This window comes from Tauraco erythrolophus, chromosome 7 (assembly GCF_009769465.1).
Source record: "Tauraco erythrolophus isolate bTauEry1 chromosome 7, bTauEry1.pri, whole genome shotgun sequence".
Lineage (NCBI taxonomy): Eukaryota > Metazoa > Chordata > Aves > Musophagiformes > Musophagidae > Tauraco > Tauraco erythrolophus.
In genome coordinates this window covers 22,105,870-22,128,210 of record NC_141471.1, presented here as the reverse complement: position 1 = coordinate 22,128,210, position 22,341 = coordinate 22,105,870, and the positions used below count along the sequence as shown (strand labels likewise).

The 22,341-nt window shown below is 35.3% G+C and overlaps 1 protein-coding gene across 1 annotated transcript in view; it reads left to right on the top strand.

Moving 5' to 3' along the window:
- The window catches only part of MALRD1 (MAM and LDL receptor class A domain containing 1), a 272,026-nt gene that overhangs the window by 146,639 nt on the left and 103,046 nt on the right, over positions 1 to 22,341 (top strand). The window contains 1 exon segment of the mRNA XM_086614885.1: positions 19,611 to 19,791. Within this exon segment, the coding sequence (XP_086471011.1) occupies positions 19,611 to 19,791 (181 nt within the window).

The following is a 22,341-nucleotide window of genomic DNA, read 5'->3' as shown; positions in this document are numbered from 1 at the left end:
TATATTATATTATATTATATTATATACTAAATATATTATATATTATATTATATAATATATAATAGAATGTTATACTACTAAATACAAATATATTTAGTATATATATTATATAATATAATATACTAAAGTAGTATTTCAGATTATGATGCAATCAATAATACTGCAGGCATATGAAAGGAATGCTATAGCCAAGCATGAACTTTTATGTTAAGGTTTGCAGTTAGAGAAAACAAATTCATTTTCTAAGGGAATATCCTTGAGGTTACTGTTTATTTTTCTTCTCAAATTGTACTACATATTTCTCATATAAACCTTCTATACATGGAATAATAATTCAATAAAAAGGATGGGACATTGAACTAATTGCAAAAATACAGTGTTCTTCAAGCCAACTCCCTCAACATTTATGCAAATGAAAGATGTTGACATTACAGATGTTTACAGAGACTTTAATATCCAACTCACCATCCATCTAAATTGAAATTATAGTGCTTAATAATAGTGCAAAATCTCACCAGGCAAACAGAATATTACCAGAAGAGATCTAGATATAACTAGTCAAAATTTTGCTACTGCAGTGAGGTTTTGAGATACTTCTAATTTTCTCTGTGCCAGTTCTAAGAGAGTACAATCTATTGTAGGAGATATTCTGAAGCTAAAATGCAGCATATTCACTGTGCCTGTTTTAGAGGTGATGGCGAGGTTCCTCATTGGCACTTGATACTGTTGTATTTCGTTAGTTGGAAGAAACTGATGTTTTTAAATGTGCTTCTAAATAGGCAAGCAAGAATTCTTAGGTGAATGTAATGATACATTTTATTGTTCTACTCATCTGAACATAAGGCTCCTTCCTCTGACAAAGTTGTTTCTTTCACATATAAAAGAAGCAAGTCTTAAGTATCACAGCGGGAAAAACCTGATTACAGCCTACAAATGCTTGAGAAGGGATGGTGGGGAGGTGGGGGAAGGGCTCTTTACATTAGTGATGGGTGATAGAACAAGAGGAAATGGGCATAAGCTTAGTCAGGGCAGATTCAGGTTGGATGTTAGGAAGTATTTCTTCTCTGAAAGGGTTGTCAGCCACTGGAATAGGCTGCCCAGGGAGGTGGTTGAGTCCCCATCCCTGGGTGTGTTTAAGAATAGGGTGGATGATCTACTTAGGGATATGGTTTAAATGGGGATTAGGGACGGTTGGACTCGATGATCTCTAAGGTCTTTTCCAACCTAGAAATCTATGAAATCTATGAAATGAAAGAAACAATAGAGGATAAAACATTCGTTACTACCTCTGCTGACTGTGCCAAGGCCATTATACATAGGATCTTCTTAGGAAGTTCCAGTGGACATTATTCAGACATTTGTCATAGCAAATCAATTCCATCCAGTCACAAATGAGTGAAGACATAATGATACGCAGGAGGCCAAGAAGTCCTGGCCAGCTCGTGGCAAGTGGAGCAGGGCTCCATCGGTACGGCTGGAGCGACAGACCAACCTGGCCAGGACAGGAGGCAGTGGAGCCAGCAGCCAGTCTCCTGTAGCGCGGCGTGATGTAGCACAGACCCTGTCATCTGGCTGCTGGGCTGCTGCGGCTCCTCAGCAAAAGCTGGAAGCCATCACAGTTCTTCCCTTGATATTGTTATTGTTTAAACCAGCCTAAAGTAGAGAGGAGAGGGATAGGGCTGTAGAAATGTATAGCTCAGCGTATAGATGACTCATGGTGGTTTTTGTAATTCCCTGGTTATTTTTACTGGAGCAACCTACAATCCTGAGCTAATGACAGGAAAACCTGCAGCAGAGATGCTGCAGATGCCAGCTGATATCTTCTGGGTGTTTGTATTTCTAGGATTGGGTAGTTTAAAATGAAAATTTTAACAAATCTATATCATTGACCCTACTTCTATGGAAGTCATTCAAGAATAAAGTCTGAGGAAACAACTTATTCTGCCTCATAGCTTAAAATAGACCATGTATTTCTACATTGATTCCTCTCACTGGCTACATGAAAAACACTCAACTCCTCATTAATGTGGAAGTTACAGATCTCGTTGGGTTCATGTAGCCTTAAAGCAGATTATCTGACCTCCATGCAGTTAGAGGGAGAAACTAAATTTTCAAAGACTTACTTGAAAGTTTTACTTAAAAGTCTGCTGAACTTCAAAGCATGCTCCAAACAATGTAGAAAATGTTTTTCACTTGCCTTTTAAGATATAATAAACATTTTAGAGAAATTCTTTAAAACTAATGAAATATAAAGTTTTCTAATATTTGTATATGATGAAAAATATATATGAACATATCTAGCTGTATGTTCAGGAGCTTACATTTATCTTTTTCTTCTTTGAATTCTAGTATTTTGTTAGTTTCAAATAGTTTTCCTTTATTAAATCCAACAAAAGACATATTCAGGAGAATTTGGTTCTGCATAGCAGCACAGGGGTAATGGCCTTTATTTAGTGAGTACCTATATAGCTCTCAAAAGGGACACTGCTTTGAACTCTTTACTCCCATTGTCGACCTGTGAGCTGTTACTAAGAGTTATATTTGAGTCAATGAAATGTCCGATCTGACTAATGGGTGAGAATAAGGGAGTAGTACCTTAGTCCCAGGAGCTTTAAAGGAATTCAGAAGGGACACTGTGAAATGCAGGATTGTCAAGAAAGAAAGGAAGATTGACTTTTATGGCAGCTTTACTTCCCAGAGTAAGATAATTTCGTATTTACATTTCCTGAATTGAATGCAGAATCCGAAACAGCACTTTCCACCTTTTTAGACATTGTTTCATATAGGGTTTTTGTAGGTCTGATTTTGACCCATGACATAAACATATCTTCAAGTAAATTGAGACTGAGACAGCGATTAAATAGAAACAAGTCAGTTTCCAGTGGAAACATCATTTCTCGAAAACAATTTACATAGCAAGGACAAACATAGACAAGGGCAGACACCATTCAATGCATTTTATTTTCTCAGATGAGTATGTTAGGAAGTTATTTCAATCTTCTTAACAGTAAATTATCAGAAGCATATAATTCATTGTATTCTTATACTGCAACCAGATGTAAGCATTCATTCCAAGTAGTTGGTGAGCTGGAATAATACAATTGGACATGCTCTGAGAAAAAAAGTATTTTGAAGAAGGGTTAAAGAATCCCCCTTGTATTTTGGAATCTTGCTTGTGAAGACAAGAGGTTCATCAGAAGATTTGTAATTTAATATCATCATATTTCTAGAAACATATATAAGAGAAATTGTTCATATGTGAATTATTAAGCATTTTTTTGTTTAAATTCTTTAAGAACGTGACCTTTTTTTCCCTTAGGAGATGAGGACATGAGTTGTAAAGGCTTAGTGTGACTCAGGGCATGTCTGTCAGGCAGGGCAGTGCCTGCTTAGAAAATTGAGCAAGCTGACAGATTTAGACAGCATGATGCCTACCGAATCATCGAAGCAACACAGCAATATCCTGTAACATTACACACGTAATCCCAAGCCCTGCCTCTCAGGGCTAATACCACTATCCTATTTTCTATGCCAGCCTGGCACCATATTGCACAATGTGACACAGATGAAAAATGCACTTTCAGTCTCCTCCACACTGCACAGTTTTCCAGTGCTGTTTCACTGAACTCATTCCCCAAATCAGAGATCTCCAGGAGTGATTTACTTTATTGATTTGTGGGCTCATAATTTTACAGAGTGATGGTTTCTACATTGCTGCATTTTAGCATATGAGGCTTTGAAATATCTCTGGGATCTTTGCCGGTCAGACTTTTGCTCTTTTCTAACGCTTTTCAGGGCAGACATTCAAGTTGTGATTCAAGTGTGCATCAGGGCAGAGTTCTTTTAAGCATCATAGAGCTGCTGTTAATTGATTTTTACTGAAGCAACAGACATCAAAATCAGATCTTTTTTGTACAACAGTTGTCAAACAGAGACATTTTTATAAAGACAAAAGGACTTTTTCTAAATGATAGAGGCATAGCCTTGAGCTTTGAGCATTTTTATTAGTTTTTCATATCTTTTCTACTAAACAGGTAAATTTAGAAATTTAATTAATGTATCTTTTTAAAAAAGAATAATAATTAATGCAACCCGTAACCTAGCACCTGCTGGCATCTTTTAGAAAGCTTATAGTAGTGATCAGATCTGAAATCCCAAGACAGCATCTAATTTTCCTGATCAACAACTCTACTTGAAAAAAAAAAAAACAAAACCAATCTTGAACATTTCCAGAAGTTCCATTTAATCTCACAAAAGGTGGAAGATCTTACTTTTTTACTTTTTTCCTTTCTCATGTCTTTTTATATCCCAAGACTCCTTGGTCTTCCATTGAGAAAAGTATCTTCCTTTTGTCAAACAGACTGAACTGATGTTATACCAGCAAAACTTCAGCAAGCACTAATGTAGCACTAGTGTCATTGTAGAACACAATTTTGTTTCCAGTTTTATTCTCCTTTAATGCAACTTTTATTTTAATTCAGAGTTCTTTTTCAGTGTCTTGGAGGTGCTCTAGTTTCTGGTAGTCTTTGATCTTTGCCAGGCTTGCAGTATCAAGCTGTAGTGTGCTTAAAATTACTTTGATGAATCAATAAAGGATGTTAGCATGAATAGTCTAATTTTTATGCTTCCAGAAATCTTTTCGGTTTCTGGCCTCCAGCTTTGAATCCACAGTAGCTTTGGAAGAAAAAACAGTTGTGTTTCTTGCTTTAATTTAGTTCACAAAGGTGGAAGTACATGATTCCAATTCATTTCATGCAAGGATCAGACTAGGTATTTTTTGCCTATATTTATGACTTTAATAATTCGTAGGTGTGTGTTTTTGTAGGTTGACCCCATTGCATCACATAATGGTGAATTAAATAGAAGAAGAAAGGTTACTTTAAATAGAATTGTCTTATCATTGCATGCACTGACATCCTGTGGGGTGGTAAGAGCAGTTATCATTTGCAGCAGACACTAATAGTGTTAATGTAATGGGAGTTTTGAGAGTCTTCAGTTTCTTCCCACTGTCTTACTTACCACGGAGATATACCTTTCCATAACCTGGAAACTTTGTGTTGCTTGCCCATGAGAGAGTCATTGCACCTTAGAGATGAATTGTCTGCAGACACATGGAAACCCTATAGTCCATTCATAGGAGTTTCTTATCTAGTTTTTTAGACTCAAATTCTTTCAATGAGCCTTTATATTCCGTCACACACCTCAGGTGTTCCGCTACCCTCACAACTTACCACTTTGCCTCATTCTGTTGTAACTTGTTCCTACAAGTTTTACCAGGCTGTATTGGCAAAATGAAAAAAATAAGGAGCTCATATAAGGAATTTTAGTACTACTCTTAAGACTGAAGGATTTTTAACAGAAGAAACCATGCTAATGTGTTTTTCTATTTGAATCAATGAAGTAATGAGAGATCATATTGTAGTACTACTAAAATCAGGAATTAAAAAGACTGTTTGCATAAGTCCCTGGAATATGTGTGTGGTCTGCAGAGTATATTTGATTTTGCCTCCAGCAGGAGCACTAAAATAAGGAAACTAACATTCAAAATTGCGTTTCTTATCTCCCATATATCAGAATAGTTGAGGCTCTTAAACCATATGTGATATTAATTTTTGTTTAGCTCCAGGAGTTTTAGATGACATTTAAGTTTTCAAAGGCTAATTCAAATGAAAAAAATTATCTTTATCATAAGTGTGGATCTTATGGAATTAACAAAAAAGGAGAATTATTTAACCTTTAGCTATAATGTTGGGCTCTAATGTGGACCAGGAATAACTGGGTATGGTCAAAAGATGAGGATTTTCTTAGAAGAATTGAGGTCTTGTTTTCTAAAGAGAGTGAGGACACCAAAAGAACCCCACAACCTACTAAATCAAAATAAAACCTCACCCTTGAGATTATACTGAAGAAAATTGTATTTTCTATCCAAAAAATCATGTAGATGCTTTTCAGCGCATGAAAAATATGAGACTTTTTTTTTTTCTTAACTTTCAATATCATAGAAGTGAAAAAAAATGGAATTCTTATAATGGAAAACATTATAGCGAAAATTTTGTTTGTTGGATAGCAGTCATTAAACAAAAATACAGTGAAATATTTTAAACTAATTTTAATTCTAACACTGATAATAACAGGAAAACAATTAAAAGTGTGGAGAACAAAAGAGTGCAAATAACCTTGTTTTTATTTCCTCGCAAAATCTTCTCTTCTCTATAAACCATTAAATGTCACCACACATTTCTCATTATAATGGTAGGGGAAAGTTTAATACCGCAGGTGCCATTTTACGATTAATAATTATGAACAATTTTGGATGTGATTTGCTCTTCTCATTGAAATGTAGGAGACATCTGCTGTGGAAAGGTCGTATGAAACCACAGTGGCAACTTAGACTTATGCAATTGTACAATGTCATTCATTTTATATAGCTAACTTCCCAATCAGTTTATTGAAAATTGTGTTTTGTTGTTTGAAATTACAGTGAAATGGATCAGGCACTCAATCTATATTTGGCTGAATCAATAAATCAAGGCATAAATGTGAAACATCTTTCAGCTTTTAAATAATTTGCTTAGACTTGTTTTCTGTGCATTTATACCGCGTTATTTAGGCAACTAAAAATATTACTTGTTCTGTTGAGCGTTGGTATGATAAAGCTACTCTGCCTTTTATCCAATGAAAATCTGCAGCCTATATTTAGGTGTTATTTGGTCTTCCCCTCAGCTGCTCACTATTGTCTTTCACTCCTTTCGTCAAATAGCACAACTTAGTATCTTACTGTTTTCTAGTTTAATTTGGTTTGATCTGTATGGAAGAAAAGGTTATTTAAATAACGGTTTCCAATGTGATCCAGAAGTGGTAGTATTTACATTTTAATACATGAACCATCTAATGCATTTCATTGATCAGTGAACAGAAGACTCTTCTTGTTCATGACATGGAAATACTTATTAGATTTGAAGGGCTCTGCTGTTCACAACATTATTCTGAGAATTTTGACACTGTGGTTTAGTTCAGAGTTTTGTTCAATGGGAGTTCAGCAGGAGTGTGTTATCAAGAGGTTTATTAGCAGTCACAAAATTATTTTGGTGGATTTCTATCCCTTTAACATTTTATACACTGGCTGTGTTCTTCAAGTGTTACTAAAAGAATGAGAGTTCTCCCTTTTTTTTCCAGCTTAGCTGCTTTAGGATTAAATGGACTATGGAAAAGAATTAAAAAATAGTGAAAATCCTCCCCTGACTCATTAGCTGCACGGTTTTTTTTGCCTTAGACTTTGCCTTAGTCAGTAGTATAGTCTGTTTAAGTTAGTATATTTGGAATTCAATCCCTATACATATTGCAGTCTCTGACTTCCAAGTTGCACCATGATTTGGTGTACAAAGAAATTAAATTTCTTTGCAATAGTGATGCTGTAAGATCATTCACAAGAGACCAGCTATCTCAAGGAGTCCAATCTTAAATAATCAATCTTTTCAGCTTTAAAATAAATTTTTACTGTGTGTAGCTGAAGAACCTGAATGATCTTATAAATAATATCCAGAGAAGGCGTGGCCATATGAGGAAGAAAGGTACAGGAGACCATGTAGTGAGACAAAAGAAGGCACATCATGGTAAACAATACTAAATTACCTTAAAGTATATCATCTAGTTCACATCTAGTTCACATGATGGCTACAAATCTTAGTGACACATATAGGATCCCATTGCTATAGAAACTTGTTAGACTTGTCTTAAAATGTCTCTTTCCATACAAATATGATCAGAATGCATTTTTGCTGTAGGAGGGACAGAAAAGGTATGTTCTACAAATCTCTTAGTGTTCTCTTATTTTCAGTTGTTTTGTCACTCAGTGGTTATATTTTTCCTTTGATTTGCCTTTTTAAATGTTGCAACAGTTCCTTAGTTCACATAAAAAGATTTATATTTTTCTGATAATTAGCTGTGTGTTTATTGGTTGTGGGGAATAAGTCTATTTAGAAAACACAGGGAGAATTTCCGCACTGTCTGCAGCATCTAGAGAAAAATCGAAGAAGTGGAAGTTTGAAATTATAGTTCAATCAAATATTCAAAAAGTATCCAAACTTGTAGATGCTTACCTGAGTTGAGCAATTTGTCAATCTTTCCATTTAGTTGGTATTAAACACTGATTCAGTGTCAGAATATCTAGTTCAGTGTCAGAATATCTAGACCAGATTAATTTATTTCATTTTTTTATGAGACAGATGTGTATTTCCTTTCTGTTTCAGTGGCCACAGAGGAAACTGGCAAAGTCAATATTTTCCTATGAGTTTTGCCCATGTCTCAGTTTCATCAGGGCTCGTCTCATGCACAGACTTGCCAAGGCACTCGGGGGCTACACATAGCCAGCTCACTCCCTAGTGGGTGCTCTGAGGTCAGAATACAACATGGATGTCATGACTGGTTGTAGAGATGTTAGGGGCATGCACCTCCTATTTGGACAACGAGCTTGTATTATTTCTCTCATTCCATAATCCAGCTGATACAGGAGAACATTAATGTGAAGAAGTGAACATGTGTAGAAGATGAGTTAAAGAGTTCAAGATGCTTAATAAAAAGCTGAAATTTGATATATGATTTTGCCTTCCATCTTGAAATACGGTTTTCGAAGTATTCTCTGTAGGAGCAAAAACATGACAGATTTGAGGTTCTCTCATTTCTGCATATGTCTTTTTATGATCTTGATTCATGAACTGTTCTGTTGCATCTCTTACTGTATATGTTCTGCATTTGTTTAGGCAGTCAGTATAAGTAAAGGTTTGACTTTTATCTTATCTTAAGGAATCTACCATTGCACAAAGTTTAGCACGCTGTCCTTACGTTTGGCACTATGGAGGGTTGTAGCAGTTGTCCAGAGTCTTCCTGGAGTTTTTGTAGCTATGATTATTTCTCTTTAAAGCTTTGGTTTTCCAGAGAATTACAGTTGGCTCAAGTCTAAGATGGGAACAATCTGAGGAGACCTGTAAAACATGATTAAAACAAAGATGTGGTAAGATTTGAGACAAAATGGAACTAAGTTGCTTGAAATGCTAATGGTCTTATAAAATGGCTACTCAGTCTTATCAGTAGAACTGAAGAAAAAAAAATGAAACGCAAGCAATTCTGAAGACAGAATGAAGAAATACAAGAGATGTCTAATGAATCCTGTTTTACAAAGAGTTGTTTTATTTCGCTGTTCTAATTGGTAAGGATAGCATAGAGAATGAAGATGTATTTCAAGAGCCTAAGCACAAAAAAGTATATTTGACAGAAAGAGTATCATGGGAATGTAGAAAGATGCAAACAAGAAACAGAAGTTTGCTTGCTTATAAATGAAAGCTGGCTATAATGAAATCTAGTAGATTTAATAGTTGTTACACGATAAGTCAAAGTTTTAAGAAGGTGATACACACAGAATAATCCAAAGAAAATCAATAAATTATTTTTACCTTCCCAGTATAGATTTCTTTTCCAAAATAAGAGTTTTAAAAGTATAACTTCATCTTTGCTAATGAGCAAGTTAATTGCCATTCCTTGAGATGCCTACCTGCTTGTAACAAAATCTTGTCTCCAGATGAATTACCAGTCACTTTTTTATCAAAGAGTTTTCAAACTGGCTTTTCTCAACTCAGCATTTTCAGCCATTAAGGACAAAGAATCTATCATTTAGCTCCTAGAAATATTGCAAATGCTGGCACTTGTGACAGGGTGAGCTGTTAATGCCTTCTGATGCTCTGAAGGAATTCACTACGAAATTCCAAAACAGGTGCATTTTAAAAAAATAATTTTGTCAGTGATTTAAGTCTATTTTTCTAATTTGTTCATTAGCATGAATGTTCCTTGTTGAAATGCATATTCCTTTATTACAGTGATGTTAATTTTGGAAATGAAAATTGGAGAGAAGATGTTTCAGAGAGTAAAAAAGAAGAAATTAAAGGGATGGATGGATGGGATTTGTCATTAACTCTTATTATGAAAACCTGCTGAGACTAACTCATGTAGACTGTCTAATAAAGGTCTTGAAGGCTGAAATATCAGTGTTTCATCTTACTGTTTTCCTTCTTTCTATAATGCACTGTGAAAATGCAATTATGTGATTTTTTTAAGTTATCCTTAAAAGCGAAGCCAATTTTTCATGCATATTAATGTACTTATGTAGTATACATTTTGCCTGGATCAAATAATTTCCTGAAGATACCTTTTGATCAGTTTGATACTTCAAGTGTTTTTATAAAAAGCAGAAACATACTAAACAGCATTTCTGGCTTCTGTCAAAATAGAACTCTAAAAAGTTAGAGAAAAACTCATTTTTAAAGTATTCTCTTCAGTGCTGAGAATCATGAATCTTCATTGAAGTCACTGGAACTTGAGTAAGCTCATCATTTTCAGCAGCATATCCCTAAAGTAAAACACCCTGTTGCATTACTTGTTACTAACATTTTCCTATCTGTTGGGTCCATTACTCTGTAGATTGTTGCAGTTCTGTTATCCACTTTCTTCTTGTTGTTGTTTTCTTCTTTTTTTTAGTACCTTCATTTTCTAAGTATTTCAGAATCCTGTAGCATGCAAGCATGCATCCCTCAACATCCCTTAGCTTAGTGACGGAAAGTGTAAATTTCGAGTTTTAAATCTCTCTCTACATTGAAATTTTTTTATTTGTCTCTCTCAGAGCTATTCTAGGTGGACTTAATATTTTTGGAATTATATATTTCATGCAGAGCTTCAACATTCCAGCAATTAGCAGTAATTTTCTAAACATAAGGGTAATCTTAACTAAAAGTCTCTGGGGGTTATTTAGTGGGAGAGACCAATTTTCAAAGCAGTAGCTAAGGGCAGAGTAGTAAATAACTGCTACTGCACCCGGATTTTCCTATATTATTAACAATATGTACAAATGTTTCATTTGGTTTTTTTACATGCACTTGCCAACCTTACACTTACAATACAGAGTACGTGTCTTTCTCTAAAATAAAGTAGCCTGTCAAAGCTGAGATGAGTTATTGTAATTATTGCTGTTTTAAAGTATCACTAAACTGTTTGTGTTGAATTGTTATCAGCCTGGTGATGGACAGTGTGCCAGAGGACACACGTGTTCATTCACAGCTCACATTTTCATGACTGCGTTGTCTGGTCTCATTTTTCTTCATGTCACCATGAAGAAAAGAGAGAAGAGATCAAAGAAGAAAAAAGGAAACAAAGAAAAAAGGAAAGAGGAAAGGAAAGAAAAAGTTAACTTAAAATTCAAATATTGGGTGAACAAATAATTTTAATAATTTCATACTGAATGTGGATTTATCTAACATAGAGCTTTTTTTACTGGAATGAAATATAAGGTCAAACTGTAGGGTTAAGTTACTGTTTTCAAATAATCCAAGCATTATTCTTTTAGGAAGTTAAGTTTTAAGAGAAAATCAGTGAGAAATGAAAAAAGAGATAGAATCTGTCATGTGCTTTGAAAATAACTTTAGGTGAAGAAGGCACAATAATTCATATCTCTTCCTTTTAAGATAAGAGATTCCACTATACCGCATCAGTCTTCAGTTTTATTGCATTTTAATGTCCTTTTTTTTTTTCAAGCTATATATGAAAGACTTAATCCTAGGAACTGAAGTCTTTAAAAATAAGCAAGTATTCTGTGTACTGCAGTGTTGAGGTAGCAACAGCCCAAATGTGTAGGGAAGGTGCTCAGAACCTTCTGAAAATAGTACTCACTCTCAAGCAATGAAACCTAAATAAGTAGATAGATGATACTAGAAATGTCGGCAAACATAGTCACTGTCTGTGATTTGGAGACATACAGCTTCATAGCAAAGGTCTTTAAAACCAGGGCAAATGAGGAAAAGCTGTGATTTTTCTTCCTCCCACCTCTTGTTTCTTTGATGTACATGTAAAATTGCAGAACTGCACTCCACTCCTTGTTGAGTAAAAGGAGGAAGCAAGGAAGGAACATACCTCGTCATGGGATACTTCATCATTAAACTACTTGGTCAGCCATTAAAATGCTTTAATGATGATCATATATCAAGGAAAGTAAAACTTCATTAAAACTAGGTTTATTAGTTAACTTCATTTCCACACCATGAAAATAAGCTTGATTCTAAACCAAGAAGAAGTAGCCTGAAAAGTAAACTGCCCTCCTGAAATATTTTTATAAAACAGAGGGATTACCATGCATCGAAAGCTAGAGAAATAAGCAGTGACAGTTAAAGTGACATTATGCTAGTTCTCTACTATGTTTCTGTGCTTTGCATAACACATACCCTGTTTTAAAAATTCTGGATGGTAACTTGCCAGGAAGGCAGTGTTTTCAAAGGAACCTGAAAAGAGAGGAGAAAAGCTTTTTCCTAACAGTTTAAAAAATTATGTAAAAAGAGTTTGATTTCTCTCAAAAGTCTGAAGGGTGCTGCAGAAAGAAAAGCCTTGTGATACAGTGAATCTTGCAAGTCTTTTTATGGTATTAATAAGAAACAGTTAATGTTTTTAGATGAATCATTTGAAAATATTCTGTGTCTGATTAAAAAGCCCTCAAGTATATTTGGTTTGAAGAGTCCAGGAATATTTAGCAAATGTTTTTATTGCCTCCATCCACTTGGTAAGCTCAGCTTCATTTCCTGTGGCTCTGCTGAAATAAATATCAGATGCAAATGAACCAGGAAAATATTTTGAACTCAGCTCAGAACATGAATAGGAGGAGTGGTGCAGATCAAGAACAAAATCTCAGTTTCATTGCTGTTTCACTGTAGACGTAACAGGGCAGATTGTCTCGCAGCGGAACCTTTATTATTGCTTCTGGAATACTTAGTGTATTCTTCTGACAGAGAGGGTATTCATAAAAAAGTTTCTTTGCAATATCTTGTAACAGAAAATTACATGCTCCTCTTGCATGATTTGGATTCTGCTTGTAGTATCATTCTGAATGTAGAAATGTAGCCTTGGGAATAATGGTGGTCTCTGCTGTATAGGAAAAATATTAAACCCCGCCACAAAATGTAAGGAATTCTAAGATCAAAAGAATCCTTCCCTCTCCTTCATTTTTAGTATCCCCAGATGAATTAATGAGGATATTGATACCAGTAAGATATACTTTCTCCCTGAAGTTCTCAGAAGAGAGGTTATAAACACTTTAGATTGTTCTTCAGATGAAGACAAGCATGAAGAAGATTCTGAATTGCAATGTAATGAAATCATTAAGAAATAATTCCCCTCAGACTATCAGAAGGTAGATAAAAAATCCTCTGAATAAGAATAGGAATTTTACAATATGTCTAGGCATATAGACCTACAGATCTAAACAGGTTATGGTCATCTTAGAAGTAATTCTGCCATTTTTTGAGAGTGTTTATTGATCAGCACAATGGGACAGTGGAAGACCATGACCTACAGCTAAAGTCAATGGAAAAACATGACTTTTACTGTTAAGTTTTACTTAATGATGGCTCATCACCTCAGCTTGACCTTCAACTATGTTCAACCCATAGAGGGCAGTGACATGCAATTAATAATAACTTTTCACAGCCTTAAATGAAAACACTTTCACAGCTGCTTTTCATTGTCTCAGTGTGTGTTTTTGGGAAGAAATTCAGCTTTGTTAGCTGATCTGCCAATAACATTTTCTCAGGTTGAGTTTAGGGGATTATAAACTGCAGAATTACAAAATAGGTTGTAAAAATCATGTTCTGAGGAACTTTCCAGAGGTGTTCCCCAGCAGTAGTCTGCACTAATAGTGGACCATATGCTCCGAAGAAATAGGTCCAAAGTAGAAATACATATGATAAGCTAACAGATGTTATTCTATTGTAACCTGTGGTCCACTTGTCCTGTAAATCTTATTGGTATGACCAACATATTTAAATGTTTTCGTCTACAACAAGATTAGGTGATCATTAAGGCTCTTGAGACTGCTGGGACCTTTCCTTCCCACTGTTCTGGAATGGAGCAAATAAGTTTATTGCAATCTGGACCTATAATGGGGACACTGTTGATAAATCAGTCTAAATTTCTCTTTTTTTCTGCTATAGGTAGAGATGTATGTTACCACATTAGCTTGTTTGATACCAAAATAACTTTTTGTCTGTCAGGAGGTGTAACTAGGCAACATGGCTGTATTGTTTTTGATCCATGGAAACATTTGGACTATGCTAGCTGCTGTGATTGTGTTTGCATAGTGAAACCTCTGCCTGCTCTTGTAAAGATGTTCTGTACCTATTTTCCTCCCAGGAAGTTCTAGTAATTCCCTATGTGTTTGCATAAGGAAAACATCTGAGATCTGAAGAACAGGAATTATAATAATACTCAGTGCTGTACTATTGTGTCCTGAAATAAGTCATTATTTAAGTGCTAATTAGGTATTAGGTATTATACTTGAGATATTGATAGGTATATATACGTGAAAAGATGGACTTCTGAAAGGACGCACTGGTTAGCTGGGTTTTCAAAGAAGCTGTGAAACGCTATTGGTTATGGCTGAGAGTCACACATATGCTTCTATAACTTAAGTGTTGGCAAGATTTTTTCTAGGCTTGACTTGCAAAGGAAGGAGAAATATTTACAAAGTCCTTTTCCCAGAAGAAGGATGGGGCTCAGGAAGAAACATGGATTTGTTCATTTGAATAGGTAATAAATGGGCAATGGATTCCTGTATCATGAGTTAGACCAGCAAGGAAAGAGCTTCTTGATAATGAATAAAACTGGCACTATGGTATAAAACACACTTTAAAATAGTTTATTTTAGTCTTATGGATAGAATTCAGCTAGAGAAGATAAATTCAGTTCCCAAAGAGGAAAACAGATAATCAAAAGAATGGGCTGTGTGGGTAATAAAACAAGAGTTGGATGAAGGCTTTAGCAGTCCTCAACCCATGAGATGGTAAGAGCTTCTGAGTTTTAACTTATGATATTTGAAATGTTACACAGAGTTTACAAAATATTAGGATAAACTGCATCGCGTTTTAGAAGGATTTTAGCAATAATAAAATCATGGGGCTATTCACAAGAGTTGTAAAAGAAAACATAAGAAAGATTAAGTTATTTTAACTGAATTTGCCCTCAGTTGACACATCCACAGAAAGATATTGAAGAGACAGTATGAGATTTTGATCTGAACAGAAAAAATCTGGCCTTGTCATGTGTTAGTAGTGGTGTGTCATTGTTCACATTTTGCCCTCAAATGAGATATCTTGCTAGAAAAACAGACTTTGACCAAGTTTTAAGGGCAAAACCATTTTGCTTGTGCATTCTGTATCAGTGAGATCTGAGACACTCTCCTTTCCTTTTTTCAAAGACTTGCATATATGTAATAGACAAAAATTATACTCAAGTCTCATAGTTCAGAACATCAATATAGCTTTTTGTTTGAAAAGATAAAGGTTTTTCCTTTCACATACACTGGTGACGCAAGAATCTTATCTATCACTCTGGTTAGCTGGAGTAGAAATATAGGCAATAAGAGGATGCAAATGGGAAACTAGATGATAACATGATTTTAGGAATGTAAGTTAGAGTGTGAGGTGAACAAATCTGAATTGGAAGGAAGACCAAGACAAATGTAATGAGACATTAGGAAGATAGTAAGGTGGCTTTGACACAAAAGCGTTGGTGTGAGTAGAAGAGAGACTGGCATTGCGTGCAAGTAAGTGTAGCAAAGAAGGAAATGTGGAGCCTAGGGTACGATGCTTACAATGCAGAAGAGGGCTGAAACCTGAAATGTGAATGAGTGACAGCAAGACAGATTACAGCTTTTATTTTTGGTAAAGGACCACATGTAGCTAGACTTCTGCAGGTTAACTGGAAAATGGGATTTCCGCCCTCACCATCAGACAGCACCATCAACCCCCACACACAGAGGAAGCACTGATAATGTCTGCTAAAGCCACAGATCTTAACCATCTTTTATCAATCTGTTGGAGCATAGAGTTAGACTGGGCCTTTTGCCACCTGCCCAGGTTGAAGTGCAATCTAGACACTCAGTATGAGTATGTGTCACTAGAAGAACAGCCTCATAAAAACAGAAGGGTGACACTGTGGCCTTCAGCCTCCTCTACACTGAGACATGTTTCTTCTGATTGTCCCATATCTCTTTTACATATCTCTCTTTTGCATTAATACATGTACATGGGAGTGGAAAAGATCAAAGGATTTCTGGATGCAATGCGCAGGTCAAAGCACAGACTGACTTTCTTTTTTCCCCTCAGGCCATATTTGTGTTTGTTTTAGAAGCAAACACATTCCAAAGATATGAAAGAAATACCAAAGCACCAAACAGATTAAATGGCTGGAGAATGCAGAAAACAAAACCATAATTCATGAAATGGAGTCTGCAAAGCTTAAAAATGATGATCCTCTCATGCCAAGTATGTTTCAAGAAGAGCATAGCTTACCCCTTAGCTAAGCCAGCTCCACCGTCTGCGCCTGGGGAGAGGAGGAGAGCCAAGCTTCCTGCTGGTCTCTCCCTTTCCCACCTCTTCCTTGGCTATTTCATGCAGACAATGCGCAGGGCTTGTGTTTTTGAAGGGTCTCTTCGCTCCAGATTAGAACAGCCTTCATTCAGTTACACAGGGGAGGAGCTTGTTTTTCATTTTGTTACGTAGAGCTGTAGCTGAGCAAGTAAAAAATCAGCCTTTCACGCTTTACGAAGTACTGCTGCTGTATGGGAACTGCTACTGCTGAACCCAGACAGGAACAGAAATGTCTCTCAATTCTGCATTTTATTGGTGTACCCATATTCAAGAACTTGTGCAGCGCAAGGAGACTACCAATTCTGTTGTAAAATTTCTATCTGAAAAAATTCTTTCTAGTAAAATGTTTTCTGCATATTTCAGTGTCTCACTGTGGGAGAAAAGTACCCCAGTTCCTGTAACTGCATAAACAATTGATACTTAATGGTTATGACACCATATACAAATTGATTGCTACCACATTTTATGTGGCTATTTCTAAAGAAATAAATATGTGATCAGTGTTACTTATTACTCACAGAAACCTTTACTCAAAAATCAGCATGATAAATGTAACATCAGTCTGAACAGAATGTAGTATAATAAAATATAATGTGAAATCAATCAAAATCAGGCTAACAGCGGAAGTGAGGCTCGTATTCTGGTTAACTGTGCTACATTTAACATCTCCGAATTTTATACAACTATTTATCTCTGTGTATTTTAAGAAGCTCCACTGACTTCCATACACCCAAACTTAAGTACATGTATATTTTTTACAGATTTGAAGCTTAATGTTGGCATACATATAAGTTTTGAATTTTTCTCTCTCTCTTGAATGCACAAAAGTAAAGGAATTTGCTTATCGTTTAGTATTATTATTATCTACTTCATTTTAAGTCTCTTAAATTCACCACTACTATGCAACACTGAACTACTTCTGTAAAATTAATCAGTAATTTATTATAAATACTGCTTCAGAAAGTTCCGCATTCCAAAGCATTCTCAAAGACAGAAGAGGTTCCAGAGGCAAAAAATGGATTAAATGTTAATAAGTGCTTCTCTTCTTAAGTTTTATTTTGTATTCCATGTTGAAGACTTTAAAGCCAAATGTAACTCATCATAACCATCCATTTTATTCATGTCCTGGATAGATGGAAGATGTTTCCAGACTAAACAAATTACCCCAATAATATGTAATGCTCTTTTGAAGGTTGTTCAAAAGTATCAGAATCAATGGAATAAATACTGTTGAGTTACTGAAATAATTAAGTTAAATTGTTGACTACACATTTGATGAACAAGAATAATATGAGTAAAGCTAAGTTAGATTTGAAAAACTGTTTTGTCACTGTTAAAATCAGCTTTCATTACTCTATCTGCTCTTTTTTAGTTCATTGTTAATACAGAGTCCTCTATGCGGTGTTTCCAAGTTGAAATTTAAGTGGAATTTTTAGAAAGGATATCACATTTGTTCTGATGCCAGCTCCTGTTAATTGCATAGATTACAGGTCTGAAAAGGGCTTGGCCTACTCTATAAATGAATGGATCTCTGATGTAATGCCACACAATAGAGTCAGGAGTCTCAATGGGAGAAGTACATTGAGAAAATCATAACCAGTAGTCATCAACCACAGAATTAGTGATGCAAAGCACCAGTAAGGTCCTGTTATATTATTTTCTCTTTAATGGAGCGTGTCATTGGCTTTAAACCGATGAGACATAAGACACAATGTCTAAATTTGCCTCTGTAGCTGTTTGTGTGCTCAGTCATTGTGACGTAAAGGGCTGCCATCACTGCTTCTCCAACATCATTACTAGTGTGCAGCAAGTGAGTTGTTCAGCTGAATATCTATGACCTCACATGCAGTTATGGAGGCCCTTCCCTTTGTTTTCTTTCCTATTTAGCAATTTAAAGTTGCCATTGTTTTCAATTAACTCCGTTACAGTTAGTGACGATTTTCCAGTACACCATTGTCAAGCCACACTTCAGTATCTCTATATTTTGTTAGGTCTGAGGACCTCCTTCTAAAAGATATCAACAATTTTGTAAATTCCCTGATTCAGAAACAACTAATATAATGTTTTTGTGCATGCTTGTCTGCACTTTCCTATTCAAAATACAATATTTAAAGCACCAAGTTTCATTTTCTCATGATAAATATGCATAAGACAATCTTATTAACATAAATCTGATCTAACAGGTTCACCATGTATAAAGAAATGTAATTAATTTGGTTCCCTGCCTATTTTTACTGTTGTCTCTATTTTTCTCAGTGTTTTCTTTGTTCATGTACTACTTTCTTAGAACCTTTGTTGTGCATTACATTTAACTGTTAGATGCCTCGTACAATGTTTTCATTAACCCTAGCTGCAATACTAGTGGGTATTGATAAGAAAAGACTCCCAAAAAGTTTCTCATTTACATTTTAGATGATAAGTCACGCAGTCATAAAGAAAATAAATTGGAACATATATAAAACTTTTGCAAATATTTACTTTGAGTGCCATCATATATATGTATTATCTATTCACAGCAATTTAAACTGGTGCATCTACATTCTAATGCTACTATTAAAAAATGAAGCATGTTGTTTGCTGCTGACTTGCCAGTTAGGTGATACGATTGGACATTTAAAGAAAAGTTTTAAAATATATTAGCATGTTTGAAAGTCAGAATGCTTTATTTACCATCAAATAAACTATACTAAACATATGATTATCTTATATTTGATATTTTTTTTCTCCCTTGTACTACCATTGTTACAACTTTTTAAAGATTTTACCTATCCAATACCCAAGTTTCAAATTGGTAGACTAACCTTGCATCCACTAATATATTCTAAATGCAATGAATGAATCTCAGTATTATATAAAGCTACATACAACTCTACCACAATTTACTGTTTTGGAGTTCAGTCATACATATAGTAATTTCTGCACCAAGACTCCATCTACTATTGATGTTTATGTCATTTGTATGGTAATAATTCTCATTTAACTACATTTTCTGTTATCCTACCAAAGCATAAGTTTAACATTTCTTGACAAAATTGGTGGAATGTCTTCTAGTCTTCTCTCTGTTTTTTTTGAGTTATTGTGTTATTTTTCCAAAACTGGTATTTGATAAGCCGTACTTACGTGTATATTACTATATATATTTTGTTCAAACTTCAGACTGATGATGGGATTGTGAAAATATGGAGTGAATCAGGAAATCATGGTGACGAGTGGAACAAAGTCGAGTTACGCTTGGGGAAACTGAGGAATTTCGAAGTTATCTTTGAAGGCATTCGTACCAGAGACCTAGGAGGAGGAGCAGCAATAGATGACATAGAGTTCAACAACTGCACCACAAGTAAGTTCAAGACGGAAGTTTCTAGAGGGATGGTAAAGGACGGATACGAAGTTCTTGCTTATTTTTGAATACATCATGGGTTTACTGCTTTTATCATAATGTCCCTTCATAAAATCAGTTATGAACACATTGTTTTCACTCTTATAACTTCAATACCATTTCTACTTATACAGAAAGTCTTGTATTAGTGCAGTGTTCTCACACCAAATTATTGCAGATAAATTCAAGAAATTTCTGAGGTTTTGTTTGCTTAATTTATCTAGTTCTGAGTAAGAATTTTCCTTCTTTAATTCATTGGTAAATTATTGAATCTCTAATGTTGTATATAACCATTTTACATAAATTGTGTCAGATCATATCCAGTGAAGCCTGTGGTGTCCCTGTTTTATGATAAAGGCTCTTAGCATAAAAATGAGTTGAGACCACAAATGAACTATCGTCATTATTCCTTTTCCCAATTCAGTTCAACTGCTAAGGCCAGCAAAGTAAAGAAAACCTTTGACTCCTTCACAGGGTACTCTCTCTATTTAATTCATCTTTCTTGTGGACATAAGCTAAAATAGGATAACGGTTTTCCTTTAGGTGGGGAGGGGCGGGGGTGGGGGGGTGGTGCGGGGAGGAAAGGTAAAACTGAGTGAATTGTGGCTTCCATCAAGGAAGAATGTGGTCTATATCCCTGGCAGGAAACAGCATGACAGAATACAAGTCGATTTGTTGAGTTAGATGATCATTGCTGATGCCACATATCTACACTATGTGAGTTTTGGGGAAGCTATGTGGGCAAGCTTTTATTTCCTGCCATGGTCTGGATGCCTACTATCAGTTGGAGCATGGAAAACGCACTTTTGGAGAGAATGTTTGACCTAGTTTCATCTGAAAAATGCAAGTTTTCCATTCAGAAATTACTTTGTGGTGTGAACCAAAGAATGGAAACTGGATACAACTTGGAATCTAATCCAGAACTGCACTTTAATAAAACTCTAAGGCAGATGTATCCTTAAAAGCCCTTCCGGGCATATGAACGTTAGTGATTCTCTTGTGCATTTTGTAAGTGTTTCCTTGTTCCCATTGTTATGCATCTGATTGTTCTCCTAAGGACAAGGGTAGAGGGAAAAAAGATGCATCTGGTAGGAGATGGGAGGTCAACATTCCGTCGTCATCTTGAATAACAAAGAGGATGCTGATTGCTCTTGCAATTTGTTGCCAAGTTGTGCTAAGATGTATTAATTCACTCGGCGGGGTCTACTTAAACTGCATTTCTGGGATTCTGTCCCGTTTTGGGGCTAGAACAATTTAGACACTTCACAGTCAGATTCATGAAGATATTAAGCAAATAAAAATAGTGAGATCTATTTTTCCAAGGAAGAAGAAAACTCCCTGGTAAGTTCATAAATATACTATCAACATATCTTCATATAACATAAAAATATTTCCACTTACTCTTAAGTCCTCGTATTTTGTAATAACCTGAAAATAGACATTATATAAACATAACTGGAAATATTTCACAGAGTTGACATTGCAAGCAAGGAAATTGTTTCAATGGGGAGTTGGAAAGCTGTCATATGAAGGATCTTAAATCTCTTCAAATGTTAAGATAGCTGAAATTTACATTGGTTTTAGTCTATGATCATACAAATCTGAATGTTGATAGTGATTTATAACCAGTCTTGCATTATAATACTTCTGCAGTGAAACGGTTCAGAAAGTAATTTGGGTTTATTATGATATAGCAACTATTTGTTTTACAGCACAGCTTCAGTAAGAAGCTCTGTTGAGAAAGCCGTTGCACCATGTGCTCTGACTACTTTCACACACAGCTTCAGCATAGTAGTATTTCTGTGTATTTTGCAGAAAATTATTGCTTATGGAGTTGGATGATTCAGAGGAGACATTTCTCATAGAAGTTTGAAACACAGTGGAAGCTCAATAGACAATATAAATACAAAATTTTTAAAGATTAGATTGGAAACTCAGGATGATAATCCTTTATTGAGCTGACACTTGTATGGTGGTTGTTTTTGAACTGTAATAAGGTAAATCTTTATATAACCAGGAAAAGTTCACTTACAGCATCTCCAGTAGTGTCTGCTAGGCACAGCAGAGTTTTCATTAAAGTTTAGGTTCATGCATCCTATGAGAATGGGTTTATGCTTATCTCTTTACTCTTCAGCAGGATCAGAGCCCTGTCATACATTTGCTTTTTAACTATATGTATGTTCATGAGTGCAAGTGCATGCCTGTAGAAAAATAAAACAAACAAAAAACTTAAAAACAACCTGTCCCCTCCCCAGGTCTCTACATTGATATTTGAGCCCAAACCAAAGTCAAGAGAGAGTCATTGCATTGTCTTTAGCATCTTTCACATCAGCTCTGTGTATGATTTTTTTGTCTTCTACTCCACAAGTTGAGATCTGCTTGCTTAATTTTCTCAAGACTTTTGGTATGCTGACCTTCCAGTTGGCATGACGACATGAAGGAGCCCGGTTTGTCCTTTTTCATTCTTGTTGTTATTGATTCTTTACCTTTGTAGAACAAACAAAATACGTT